The sequence below is a fragment of the Neoarius graeffei genome, chromosome 17, assembly GCF_027579695.1.
Source record: "Neoarius graeffei isolate fNeoGra1 chromosome 17, fNeoGra1.pri, whole genome shotgun sequence".
Taxonomy (NCBI): Eukaryota; Metazoa; Chordata; class Actinopteri; order Siluriformes; family Ariidae; genus Neoarius; species Neoarius graeffei.
The window spans coordinates 27904854-27918290 of record NC_083585.1 but is presented as its reverse complement, the minus strand read 5'-3'; the positions used below and the strand labels follow the sequence as shown (position 1 = coordinate 27918290).

The following is a 13437-nucleotide window of genomic DNA, read 5'->3' as shown; positions in this document are numbered from 1 at the left end:
CCGTAAATACATGTATATAATTTAATCACTTTATATTTGATGACATTTCCTTTGTTTTCTTCTAAATACACAAATTCGAGGGTGTTTAAAAATGGATGATTTGGGATTGAAAAAAGAGAATGATGCACAAATAACAAGATGACACTTGACATGTTTGTAGTGACTGAATTAATGAAACTATTTACCAAGCTGCAGACCTGTGCTAACTGTGCTTCATTTCCATTCAGGGTCTTAAAGATATGATCCTTTTTGTGGGGTATGTAATTGAATCTGCCATATTTCTGTAAATATTTTATCTAAAGAGCTCCCATTATATACGTGACCAGGTAATCTGGTTTATAATAAGACCAGGTAGTGATAGATGAATACATTTTGTTTTCTAGTATTTTTAGGGCCCTAAACCCCATTCACGAGTGCGTTTTTCTTCATTTTTAGGAAGTACCTATGGCCAGAATTTTCTAGATAGATGGTTCTACGTTTTCCTACCAGATTAGCAACATGTAGAGAGTTAATTTACCAAATTTCAAACCTCTGTGCAGCCTAGAAGCTCATAAAAATGCATTTAAAATCCCTGGCGAGAATTTCGGGGGTACGTTTTCTAGTCTAATTTGGTAATTTTTCAAAATGGTGTAAATAAACCTCTGGGTCTAGAAAGCTGAAATTTTGAAAACTAATTTAGATTTACATGTTTTCATCAGTAACTTCCACTATTAAGATAAAAATATTGCTGCAACCAATTTTCTGTATACTGGGTCTTTTTGGCTTGGACTTACCCAAACGAGTATCACAAATGAAAGTTGAGGCATCTTTAAGAAACATGGAGTTTTCTATCTCTTATTTTTTTGTCTGTGGGGAACCTGGCCTTTGTTCCTTACGTTGTCTGAGATTTCTTTACCTTTGTCCTCTCAGGCACCTCCTACACCACTGTTTCCAGGCACTAATGGACCATGGCGTGAAAGTGGCATCAATCCTGGCAAACTCCTTCAGCCGTAGATGCTCGTACATTGCCGAGTCAGACACTCACGTTAAAGAGAAGGCCATCCAATTTGGCTTTGTTTTAGGTCCGCAGCTGTGCTTTTGTTTTTTAAATATTGTTAATGGTTGACTGAAAGTGGTAGTAACGTCTGTTTTCCTGTCAGGTGGCTTTCTGTCAGATGCTGGTTGGTACGGGGACGCAGAGAAGGTCTTCCTCTCATGTCTGCAGTTGTGTATGTTACATGATGAGATTCTGCACTGGTATCGTGCACTGGAGTGCTGTGTGAGGTGAGGATAAATATTCTTTCTTTGAACTTCGTAATTTAATGATTTGCAATTACTCCGTGATGACTCATAACTCCTCAAGCCACATCACGGATCCTTTATTGTTCCTCTTGCTGTTTGGATTGTGTCAGGTTGCTTCATGTGCGCAACGGCAACTGCAAATATCACCTGGGAGAGGAGACGTTCAAACTGGCCCAGTCGTACATGGACAAGTTAGCCAAACATGGTCACCATGCCAACAAGGCTGCCCTTTACGGAGAGCTGTGCGCTCTGCTCTTTGCCAAAAGCCACTATGATGAGGTAAGGAGCTGAACACCCAGGCCTGATCTTTCACGTGTTTAGAAAAAAAAAAGTGTACCTTTTTCTGTTTGTCGAATATGTACTCTTTGGCCTTTCAGGCATACCGCTGGTGTATAGAGGCCATGAAGGAGATCACTGTTGGCCTGCCTGTCAAGGTGGTGGTCGATGTCCTGAGACAAGCCTCAAAGGTATTTCTTTAGCACTGTAGAATGGTCATGTTTGGGTTTTCCACAATCAGTTGATTGTTTTATGAATAAATAATTGTACGGACGAGATGGCTACAGTCCGTAAGCAGACTTGAGATGAATTTATTCTGAACAGTGTCTCATTTTGTGACAAATGTGTCCCCTGCAGGCATGTGTTGTTAAAAGGGAGTTCAGGAAAGCTGAGCAGCTGATAAAACATGCAGTATTTCTGGCACGGTAAGCTCTCTCTGACCAACGGGTTAACGCCCTCTGTGTTCCATGCCGTTTTATTATGTTAAGGACGGTACCAATCAAAAGTTTGGACACACCTAATTCAGTGGTGTGGGTTTTTTTTTTTTTTTAAATTAGAAGTCACTTCATGTCTTCAAGTATTGATAGATGTCGTTTCTCTTTACTTAGTTGAGCGGTTCTTGACCTAATATGGATTACTACAGTTGTGGAATTAGGCTATTTACTGTGTTTTTATTATTATTTACTGTTTGATCTCAAACACATCATTTAAGAAGGCAAGAAATTTCACTAATTAACATTTGACAAGGCGCAGCTGCTAATTGAAAAGCGTTCCGGGGACTCCCCTCATGAAGCTGGTTAATGCTGTGTTCACACTTATACCGGTACGAAAGTGGTATAACTGCATCGATACAAAGTATACCGGTACAGTTTAGTGCATTTGTCCACACTAGCGAGAAATGTTTGCGGTTTTCTTTCATGGTAGTTGAAATGCGCGTGCGCGAAATGTTTCCGTGGTTACCGAGTAACTTCCTTCCGAGAATATGCCGGATGAAACGTGTGCGCTTTTTGATTGAGGTGTGTGACTTTGCGCATGCGCATTATATTTGTATCAGTCAGGGCTTTGAACCGGTTCAAGGAACGAAAACGAAAACCGGGAACTTTTTCTATTTCACATGGAACAGAAACGAAACCAGAAACTTTATTATTTTTTATGTTCCGGAACAGAAACACTTATTAAAAATAATGGTAACCGGTTAATACCGGTTTTTATTTCGTTCCTCAAAGTTTCCGTAGCCTACAAATAAAAAAAAAGTCATTCTTCTCCTGCGCAAGTTTCTATGACCCGCTGGGGTTCACTTCCTGTGTGACGTTCGCTGACTGAATGGAGAGAGCGGGAGGGTGGACTACTATCACGTCTCCACATCTTAAATAAGAGGTAAATATTGCAGTCTATCGTTATTCAAAAACGTCAATTTCAAACACGATATCAATATATTTGTCCACGTTAATGAGAGGCTCGCGAACATTAAATGACGTTAACCTCTGTTAGCCTATCAATGCATAGGGCCTGACTAGCCTTTGGTAACACACTAAACGAATTATCTTTCATTTTTGGCACTTTTTCTGTTTGTGTAGATGGGAAGACGTACTGAGAATCCAAATCGCCAACATTTGAAATAATAATTGTTTTGAATTATTTCTTGTCTTATTTAATGAAGGTTGTAATAGAATTAGCCTACATTTGGCTTAAGCTGGATGAGACAGAGACATAATTTTATAGCCATTTGTTAAATAGCTGACAGGGAACGTAATTAACCGTTCCGGGAACGAAATTTTTTTTGTTCTAACCGGTTCGGGAACGTCTATTTAATGGTGGAACCCCAAACCGGAAACGTTAAAATTCCGTTTCTGTTCGGAACGAGCCAATAGGAAAAAAATTCTGGTTCAAAGCCCTGGGATCAATACAGAACCGCTTCATCTGTCCATACTACAGCGAAGCGCTACAGTACCGATACTGTACCGGTACGAAACCCATACATTTGTGGGTTTCGTACCGTTACAGTTATACCGCTACAGTACCAGTATAGTTGCTAGTGTGGACAGGTGTTGCGGTACGAAAGTAGTATTGTATCGGTACAAAATCCCTAGTGTGGACAGGGTATAAGATAACGCCGAGAGTGTGTAAAGCGTCCTCAAGGTAAACGGTGGCTGCTTTTGAAGAATCTAAAACATGAAATTTTTTTTTTAAACACAATTCCATATATGCTCTGTATGTTATTTCATAGTTTTGATGTCTTTACTTTTGTTCTACAATGTAAAGTAGTCACAATACAGAAAATCCTATGAATGAGTAGGAGTGTCCAAACTTTTGCCTAGCACTGTATTTTAATCTAAAATAGCCAGTTAAAGCATAATATGATTTAGCATTACTTTAACTCTTTACCCCGTAATGACGACCCCGTGTATATCCCATAATGACGACATATGACGTCTTGTCTAAAACTTAGTCTTTAGACTTTTTTTTTTTCTTGTAAATATGTTCTAAGGGTGAACAGTATATACATGTACAAGGGTGGCTGTAGCAACTGCTTTAAGGGTTAAAGAGTTAAGCATCTTTATAATAATTTAATAATCACTACAGTAGTATTTGCTTCAGTATATTTTCAATCATAAATGTTTCCATCCAGTAGCTCATCAAACAGTCTTTCCGACTCATTCGTACACGACACACACTAGTGTCTTAAGATACGGGGCTCTTGATGTGCTACATCTGTGTATCAAGCAATCCACGCGACAGACTGCACAATAAAGCAGACCATTTGTGGTAAAATATTGCTTCTGTTGTGTGAAGTGTAATGAACATTTTATACTTGAAGGTGAAATACTCCGTTTCCACGAGCTGACCGTGTCTTGAGGTCTTAATGAAATATCTGAGACATGCTTTGGTCAAAATACCACAAGGATCAAGCAGCACAGCTCTCTTCTCAAGTTTCTGTTCATTTAAACGGTAAAGAGCCACTGCTCACCCGACTCGCCTTTTTCTACCATCCGGCTTTAAACAATTTCCCAGCTCGGCATCAATAAAGTAAATCTATCTATCCGTCAGGTAGTACTTTCCTCTTGAATATTCATTCACAATGATCGTTCGTAAGCCACGAAGGCAGATAGTCAGATGGTTTTTTTTTTTGGAGGAGGAGGAACATGATTCTAATGATTTTGTGACTAAGAAAAAAGGGGAGCCAAATCTGAACAGCTTGTTGAAGCACATGTTTTCTGAAGTGCACAGCTCAAAAGAAACTGATTAGGTGTCTTATTTCAGCGTTTGTGGGTTGGTTGGCTCCATCTGCCCAAACGTCTGTGCACAAGCATTTTTTTTTTTTTTTAAAAAGGGAGTTTTTCATATGTCCCCTTTAAGCAATCCCATGCTTCCTCTTTATTTGGATAAATTGGGATGGGCAACAGGGTTGTTGAGAAAACGAAATGAAAAGGCTTATCCTTCTTCCTTTTGAGTTACACAAAAGAGAGCTTGGCCAGAGAGCTAATTTGCATGTTTGATTTTGGTACGTTTTGAAATGCACAGCTTTTGTTTCATTACATGCTGCTAAGAGTCTGAATGGATCACACAAACAGTGTGCCATTATCAGGTTTGAGACGCCACAATTCTTTTATTGAATTTAAATTGTATTTACTGAGGCGGTGTAGTGGTTAGCACTGTCACCTCACAGCAAGAAGGTTCTGGGTTCGAGCCCAGCAGCTGATTAGGGTCTTTCTGTGTGGACACGGGTTTCCTCCGGGTGCTCCGGTTTCCCCCACAGTCCAAAGACGTGCAGGTTAGGCTAATTGGTGGCTCTAAATTGACCGTAGGTGTGAATGGTTGTTTGTCTGTATGTGTCAGCCCTGTGATGACCTGGTGACTTGTCCAGGGTGTACCCCGCCTCTCACCCATAGTCAGCTGGGTAGAGTCCAGCTTGCCCGCGACCCTGTAGGACAGGATAAGCGGCTACAGATAATGGATGGATGGATTTACTGACGAGATGTGTTAACTTGATTTACCAATTTAACCTGATTCACGGAATCTGTCTGTCTTGTACAGTGCTGGGTGATTTTTTTTTTTTTTCTCGATTAATTGGTTTTAACATGATTCTCAAAACAGCGCTGTCGCCTCACAGCAAGAAGGTCCTGGGTTCGAGCCCCAGGGCCGGCGAGGGCCTTTCTGTATGGAGTTTGCATGTTCTCCCCGTGTCCGCGTGGGTTTCCTCCGGGTGCTCCAGTTTCCCCCACAGTCCAAAGACATGCAGGTTAGGTTAACTGGTGACTCTAAATTGACCGTAGGTGTGAATGTGAGTGTGAATGGTTGTCTGTGTCTATGTGTCAGCCCTGTGATGACCTGGCGACTTGTCCAGGGTGTACCCCGCCTTTCGCCCGTAGTCAGCTGGGATAGGCTCCAGCTTGCCTGCGACCCTGTAGAAGGATAAAGCGGCTACAGATAATGAGATGAGATGATTCTCAAAACATTTTAATCAAGATTGTTTATGTACATATTGCATATTTTACTTTTTTTTTTTTTTAATGTAAAAAAAAATGTAAATGCTCTTCAGAACAAAGCAAAAACACTGCGTTCTTAACTAGATAAACACTTCCTACAGCCTGCGCTGCCTCCAAACAGCACGCTTGGACCAAAAAAAAAAACCCACACCAAAATAAACAGGCAGCACATCACTGAGGAATGAGCACATGGAAAGATCACTTCAGAGCTGTGGAAGTGGTACTGGTTTGAAAAGTCATACACAAACAAGTTCGTGAAAAATAAAATGCTCGTAAGCGGATTTGCTGGTTGGAATTATGTTTTCCACCTCAACATGTTTGACCAATGAAGAGTAAAGCATGGATGCCTCCATTTTCGTATTTTGTAGGCATAAAGTTAGCCAGCTAATCATGGTGTGTGTAGTCCACGTTTTAGCTTTAAGGGCCTACATGTCTGTATAGTGATTGATCACAAGCAAATACGTGTGTGTGGTGTGTAAAACAGAAGTCATTCAAAGCCACTGTGTATGTGTACTACTGATTTGGTGAGCAGCCATGTTGACTAGTAGGAATTTCATCTTAATTCCCCCCCTCTTTTGACTCTTTCCAGTTGGAGGTTAAATTACAAGATGTGATCTCAATTCAAAAGTGACATTAGCTGAGCCTTTTGTTTTTAAAAGTCCTGTTCCATATGACAAAGAGCCCAGGGGAACAAAGTTACTGATGTGGTGGCATTTGGTATCATAATGCGAAACATGATGCCCATTGCACAATCAGTTGCAAATAGTGTAAAAAAAAAAAAAAATTCTAATATTCTTTATTTAAAAGCAACGGAAAATGTTTGCTCAGCTACATTTTCCGAAGTCCATTCTAATTAAACCTATGTTTTTTTTGTTTGCTTGTCGTCGTCTCCCCCCCCCCCCCCCAAATTGCATTAAATAAGAACTCCATCCATTATCTGTAGCCGCTTATCCTGTGCAGGGTCACGAGTCTATCCCAGCTGACTACGGGCGAGAGGCGGGGTACACCCTGGACAAGTCGCCAGGTCATCACAGGGCTGACACATAGACACAGACAACCATTCACACTCACATTCACACCTACGCTCAATTTAGAGTCACCAGTTAGCCTAACCTGCATGACTTTGGACTGTGGGGGAAACCGGAGCACCCGGAGGAAACCCACGCGGACACGGGGAGAACATGCAAACTCTGCACAGAAAGGCCCCTGTAGGCCACAGGGCTCGAACCCGGACCTTCTTGCTGTGAGGCGACAGCGCTAACCACTACACCACCGTGCTGCTGAGAATCATTCATAAATTGAAAAATTACCGAGCAAGATCAACCCGCCCTCATCTTATTGGTTTAACTAATGTTGGGTCTGGTTAGTAGTTTGATAATTTATTGTAAACATGTTCTCAGTGTGTGAGCAGTTCTTCATGTCTGCTCGTGTATTGTAACATATATTTTTATAGCATTGTTGTGGATCTGCATTTTCAGTGGTGCATGTTGGTTAAAAGTATTGCATTTTTTTTTTTTTTTGGCAGGGGGGGGAATATTCTGACAACCTCCCTTCCTTTTCCACAGTAATACTCTTGCAGGGCACTTATTTTTAAATAAATACTGATGCATGATTGCATTTTTCAGGGAACATTTTGGACACAAGCACCCAAAGTACTCTGATACGCTGCTGGATTATGGATTTTATCTTCTGAATGTAGATAACATTTGCCAGTCTGTCGCCATATATCAGGTGGGTTCAGTGTCATTTTCAGCAGTCACGCATTTTTTTTTTTTTTAAATAGGAAAAGCTTACTGTTTATTAACCGCATTTTGTGTGTGTGCGTGTTGTCAGACTGCCCTAGATATTCGGCAGTCTGTGTTTGGAGGGAAAAATATCCATGTGGCCACGGCACATGAAGACCTCGCATACTCCTCTTATGTGCACCAGTACAGCTCTGGAAAATTTGACAATGCACTGTGAGTAAGGCTTTCTCTTCCCAGACTTCGTAGCTGGCTGTTTGGCTGACAGAAGTACAGTACCAGATAAATCTGATTTTCCCTGGAAATAATCAGGGGTATTATTCATTTTCTCAGATTTGTATTTATTTATTTATTTATTTCCTCCTAGGCAAGTGCTTGTTTATATGTATTTTGTAGGTCAGAGGCAAAAGAGCAAGAATGTTTTCATGTGTTCTCTTTGTGCTGGGACAAACGTGACTCTTAATCCAAAGGAAATACCATTTCATTGGCAAGCGGAGTTCAGAAGATAGGATGATGCAATAAAATCACAATTTTACTCAAACAGTGCAATTCCTTTGGGATTTTTCAATGGCTCTTAGTGTTTTTGGCATCAGACACATGAGCACAGACCTCTACTTGCTGTTCTGGCCTTTAACATGGTTAAATTGTTCTGTCAGAAAGGGCACGCCTTTTATTTTTATTCACAGAAAAATTTATTCAATAAGATGAAGTGCCCAGTTGATGTGTAATGTTTCTCAGTAGTCTTACTCAAGACCTTGTGTTTAGCTTTCATGCAGAACGGGCCATAGACATCATAACTCACATTCTCCCTGAGGATCATCTACTACTGGCCTCTTCCAAGAGGGTGAAAGGTAAGGGCCATGCTCGACAACGTTTCTAACTCCTTTAAAGTGAAGGAAGTTGTCTGTGAAGAGAAAAGCTTAACCTTTTGTCCTTGTTGGTTTCCCGCTTGTTGGAAATCTAACACTTATTTCACTCCATTTTGTGTGTTAATTATCCTTCACTAGCACTAATCCTGGAGGAAATTGCCATAGACTGCCACAATAAAGAAACGGAAGAGCGGCTTCTGCAGGAGGCCCATGACCTGCACCTCTCCTCCCTCCAGCTGGCTAAAAAAGCCTTTGGAGAGTTTAATGTCCAGACAGCGAAACATTATGGCAACCTGGGCCGTCTCTACCAGTCTATGCGCAAGTTCAAGGTTATAAGATGTATTTATTTATTTTTCCTTTCAGTGAGTCAGGTTAAGTCGCTTTAATCTAGGTTAATAAATGACTGCAGCATGACTTTTTTTGGTTTTTTTTAATATAAATATGATCACCTGTAGGTTAGAAAGCAAATCGGTGACTGCAGCTCCCAGTTGGTTTTGATTTTAATGGTATGTCGCAATTGGGAAAAGTACATCTGATGTGTTCATTAAAGAAAACATGTATTTTAGTTTGAGTGAAAACGAGTCAGTTTGAGGTTATCGTTTTCCTAAAGAGTGAACAGACTTCTTGAAGGTGGCTTTGTATTACAGGAGGCCGAGGAGATGCACATCAAGGCCATCCAGATTAAAGAGCAGTTACTGGGACAGGAGGACTATGAGGTGGCTCTGTCTGTGGGACACCTGGCCTCCCTTTACAACTACGACATGAACCAGTACGATGACGCCGAACGGCTCTATCTCCGCTCCATCGCCATTGGTGAGCCCCACGTATATGTCCATACATGCCTGTCCAAAGCTCATCCCACCAGGGTCGGTGAAGGGCCTTCATTAAAGAGCAATGTCCCCCACAAGTGGCACAACAGAACAGCATCCGCCCCATCATCTAGAGATCGTTGGTTTAAATCCCAGTGGTTCCACAGCCATAAAGAGAACCAAATTGGCCGTACTGTCATGTGGTATGGGAGATCTGGGTAGTGGGTGCAAATCGGCAGGTGTCCAAATTGAGAAGATGAATGGGGGGGGAAAGCAATGCCCCAGCTCCATATGGATTTAAAAACGACAGATATAAACTGTGCTTCCTCATAGGATCTCGTAGTTGAGACAGTTCCCTGAGGTCTTCATGCGATAGGCTTTGGTCTAAATACCAATACACTTCTCATTCTAATGAGCTCCCCTTTTGATCTACCGGTAGAAGGGGGCGCCAAATCTGAACAGCTTGTTGAAGCATCTCATCTCATCTCATTATCTGTAGCCGCTTTATCCTGTTCTACAGGGTCGCAGGCAAGCTGGAGCCTATCCCAGCTGACTACAGGTGAAAGGCGGGGTACACCCTGGACAAGTCGCCAGGTCATCACAGGGCTGACACATAGACACAGACAACCATTCACACTCACATTCACACCTACGGTCAATTTAGAGTCACCAGTTAACCTAACCTGCATGTCTTTGGACTGTGGGGGAAACCGGAGCACCCGGAGGAAACCCACGCGGACACGGGGAGAACATGCAAACTCCACAGAGAAAGGCCCTCACCGGCCACGGGGCTCGAACCCGGACCTTCTTGCCGTGAGGCGACAGCGCTAACCACTACACCACCGTGCCGCCCTTTGTTGAAGCATGTTTTCTGAAATGAACCGCCCAAAAGAAACTCCTAGGCACTCCTGATACCCTAATGTGTGTGCACAAGCGCTGCAAAAGGGAGTTTTTACCCCCCGCTGGCCAAAAGGCCCGAAGGAGGATTATGTCGTGGCAACGTCCGTCCGTCCCAGGAAGGATGCTCACCTTCTGATATCAACTCCTCTCTCAATTTTTAGAGGATTTTCACGAAACTTTGCAGGATTCTTTGTTATATGTCGGTAATATGCATATCCTAATTTCGTCCAGTTCGGTCACATTTTACCAGATTTACAGCCCTTGATTAACAAAATTATAATTTGACAATTTCATGAGCGCGTTTTCCTTCTGAAGTCAACTCCTCTCTCAATTTTTGGATGAATTTCTCAAAACTTGGTAAAAGGCCTTGTTATATGACGGTAATGCAGACATACTGTGATTTAATTTCGTGTGAAATTTTACCAGAGTTTTGACCCTTGATTTAAATAAGTTGTACTTGGACAATTTCATGAGGGTGTACGTTCTTCTGAAATCAACTCCTTTCACAATTTGTGGAAGAATTTCACCAAACTTGGCAAAAGGCTTTGTTATATGACAGTTACACACATTGAAATCTTGTTTAATTTGGGCAAATGTTTACCAGAGTTATGCCCTTGATTGTTAACAAACTTGTACTTTGGCAGTTTGATCAAGGGGAGCTTGCTTTCTGAAATCAACTTCCCTCAGTTTTTGGAGGAATTTCATGTAGTTGGCAAAAAGGGGTGTTTTTTTTTTTTTTTTTAATCCTCTGCTGGCTGAAAGGCCCGAAAGGGGATTATATGTTATGGTGATGTCCCTCCCGGGAAGGGTACTCTCCTTCTGAAATCAACTCCTCCTTTCTCAATTTTTGGAGGAATTTCATGGAACTTGGCAGGATTCTTAATGTCGGGAATGCGCATATTGCAATTTCATTCAAATCGGTCACATTTTACCAGAGTTATGGCATAGTTGCCAGTACAAACTAACTTCTTTGATGCTTAGCAACCATGTACCCATTGGATCAACACGACCCAGAGTTGACCATGGTATTAGGATTTGTTGGTTGAGATTGGGGAAAGTGAGATCCATCCTTCACTCATGTGTTGTCAGCCAGTGGACCATCGAATCATGGTGAACCCAATGACATTTCGTTGCATAATTAGTAAAAGCTAATATTTGTGACCAACAGTGAGTGAATGTCTGTCTGTTTGGAGATACGGTATTGATGATTTTTTTTTTTTTTTTTTTTTTTTTTTTGCTTGTCGAGCAGGAATCGTAGTTGCCTTTAGATTTGTTGTAATTCCAACATGTGCCTTGTCTATTTCTACAGGTAAGAAGCTGTTTGGAGAGGGCTACAGTGGACTCGAGTATGACTACAGAGGCTTGATTAAGCTTTACAACTCTGTGGGGAATTATGAGAAGGTGTTTGAGTACCACAACATCCTGTCCAACTGGAACCGTTTGAGAGACAGGCAGTTTGCGGTGGCTGACGCCCTAGAAGACGTCAACACCAGCCCCCAGGCCACGGACGAAGTGGTGCAGTCCTTCCTGCTGTCAAATAGCCACGCTGTAGGACGTTCCTGTATGGGTTAAATTACAGGACCTTGTGGTCTTCATTCCACACACTCCTAATTCACTCACCTGCATTCTCACACATCCTCATCCGGATTTATTTACACCTAATCACACTGAGTCGCGAGAGGGACTGGATCTTCAAGGTGCAAGGTCACCCATGTAAGCAAGTCCCACAGCCCTGTTATTCACATGAGCCCTGGTGATGGCATGGCATCTCTACCAATGCAATCAGAACTCTTGCGGTGGAAAAGCCACCTTTTGATGGCACCAAGCTCACGTTCCTATAATGGAATTTTAGACTTCAGAGGACCGGATTATTTATCTGACTTGCTTAAAAAAAAAAAAAAGCGAGACGCGCATCCTATTAGTTTTACAGGTTGAAATATAAAATGTGTGGTTTGTGTGTTTTTTTTTTTTTTTTTTTTTTTGGGGGGGGGGGGGGGGGGGGGGGTGCTGTCTGAACTATTGCTCCACACATAAATACTGTGGATGTTCTCTGCCTGCACTCCCAAAGCGAGGACCGAGTGCTCACTGAGGCAGGCTAGACAGGGAGACCAGTCACTTTTTCTCGGGACAAGTGAAGGACAGATGCATCACATACCGTACGCTTGTCTAAGTTCTTTATCAAGTTTACCACTTCTCTTCTCCCTGCAATGGCGAGTCCTGCATTTTATGATTTACCTGTTTGTTCTGTTTTGGCAAGTATGAGGAAACCTGTGTTACTTTTTTTTTTTTTTTTTTTTTTAATTGTTTCTGGTGTCTTTTTCCTTTCATGCCATGATGAAAGGAATAGAAATTATGGACCAGTGGATTTTGCTTTATATATAGAGTTTGTGCTTCCCCCTCCCCCTTTTCTCTCCTTCCCCTAATTTTTGTATCCTTGCATATTAGTACTGACTCATAGTATCGTTTAAAAATGCCAATAATTTATATACAAAGTGTGCTATAATCTTATAGGTGCAACATTGCAAGTGGATGAGCCAAAATGACTGACTGATTTAAACCTGCTGGTGAGAACATGGCTGCCAATAGGAGCGAGTAAAGCGGGCGAGGACACACGAACCACTGCAGAGTCAGACAGCCGAGCAACGGATACACCCAGACGGACAATGGCAACGCACACGAGCGTGTCGTGTGGTCTGCTCTAATTGGTCATTGTCGTCGTTGTTGTTGTTATCCTTTCATAGACCTATTCAGATTTGCACTGATGTAAGACCTTTGGCGCTCTGCCAGAGAAAAGAGCTGATCACTGCAAGCGGCTTTGTGAAGAGGCTCCACTCTCCACAGAGGGACTAGTTGTGTTTATAACGTAGGGCTGGTGTGAACTGATGAGCACCGTCATGGAGGCGGACTTCATTAGCCACCATGTACCATGCACATAATGGCTGTACTCTCATCCTCCTGATTTTAATTAAGATCCATTTGATTCCTGTTACTTATTAATGACTGTCTCTCTCTCTCTCTCTCTCTCTCTCTCTCTCTCTCTCTCTCTCTCTCTCCACTTGTTCTGAATTCTGCA

The 13437-nt window shown here is 42.0% G+C and overlaps 1 protein-coding gene across 1 annotated transcript in view; it reads left to right on the top strand.

Moving 5' to 3' along the window:
* The window catches only part of appbp2 (amyloid beta precursor protein (cytoplasmic tail) binding protein 2), a 36155-nt gene extending 23800 nt beyond the window's left edge, over window positions 1-12355 (top strand). Inside the window, exons 3-13 of the mRNA XM_060943948.1 lie at window positions 910-1061; window positions 1140-1263; window positions 1392-1560; window positions 1659-1748; window positions 1915-1982; window positions 7670-7775; window positions 7878-8002; window positions 8552-8637; window positions 8794-8984; window positions 9303-9468; window positions 11674-12355. Of these exons, the coding sequence (XP_060799931.1) occupies window positions 910-1061; window positions 1140-1263; window positions 1392-1560; window positions 1659-1748; window positions 1915-1982; window positions 7670-7775; window positions 7878-8002; window positions 8552-8637; window positions 8794-8984; window positions 9303-9468; window positions 11674-11936 (1540 nt within the window). The 3' untranslated portion in view covers window positions 11937-12355. The remainder of the gene's footprint in view (window positions 1-909; window positions 1062-1139; window positions 1264-1391; window positions 1561-1658; window positions 1749-1914; window positions 1983-7669; window positions 7776-7877; window positions 8003-8551; window positions 8638-8793; window positions 8985-9302; window positions 9469-11673) is intronic.
* The last annotated feature ends 1082 nt before the right edge of the window (window positions 12356-13437 follow it).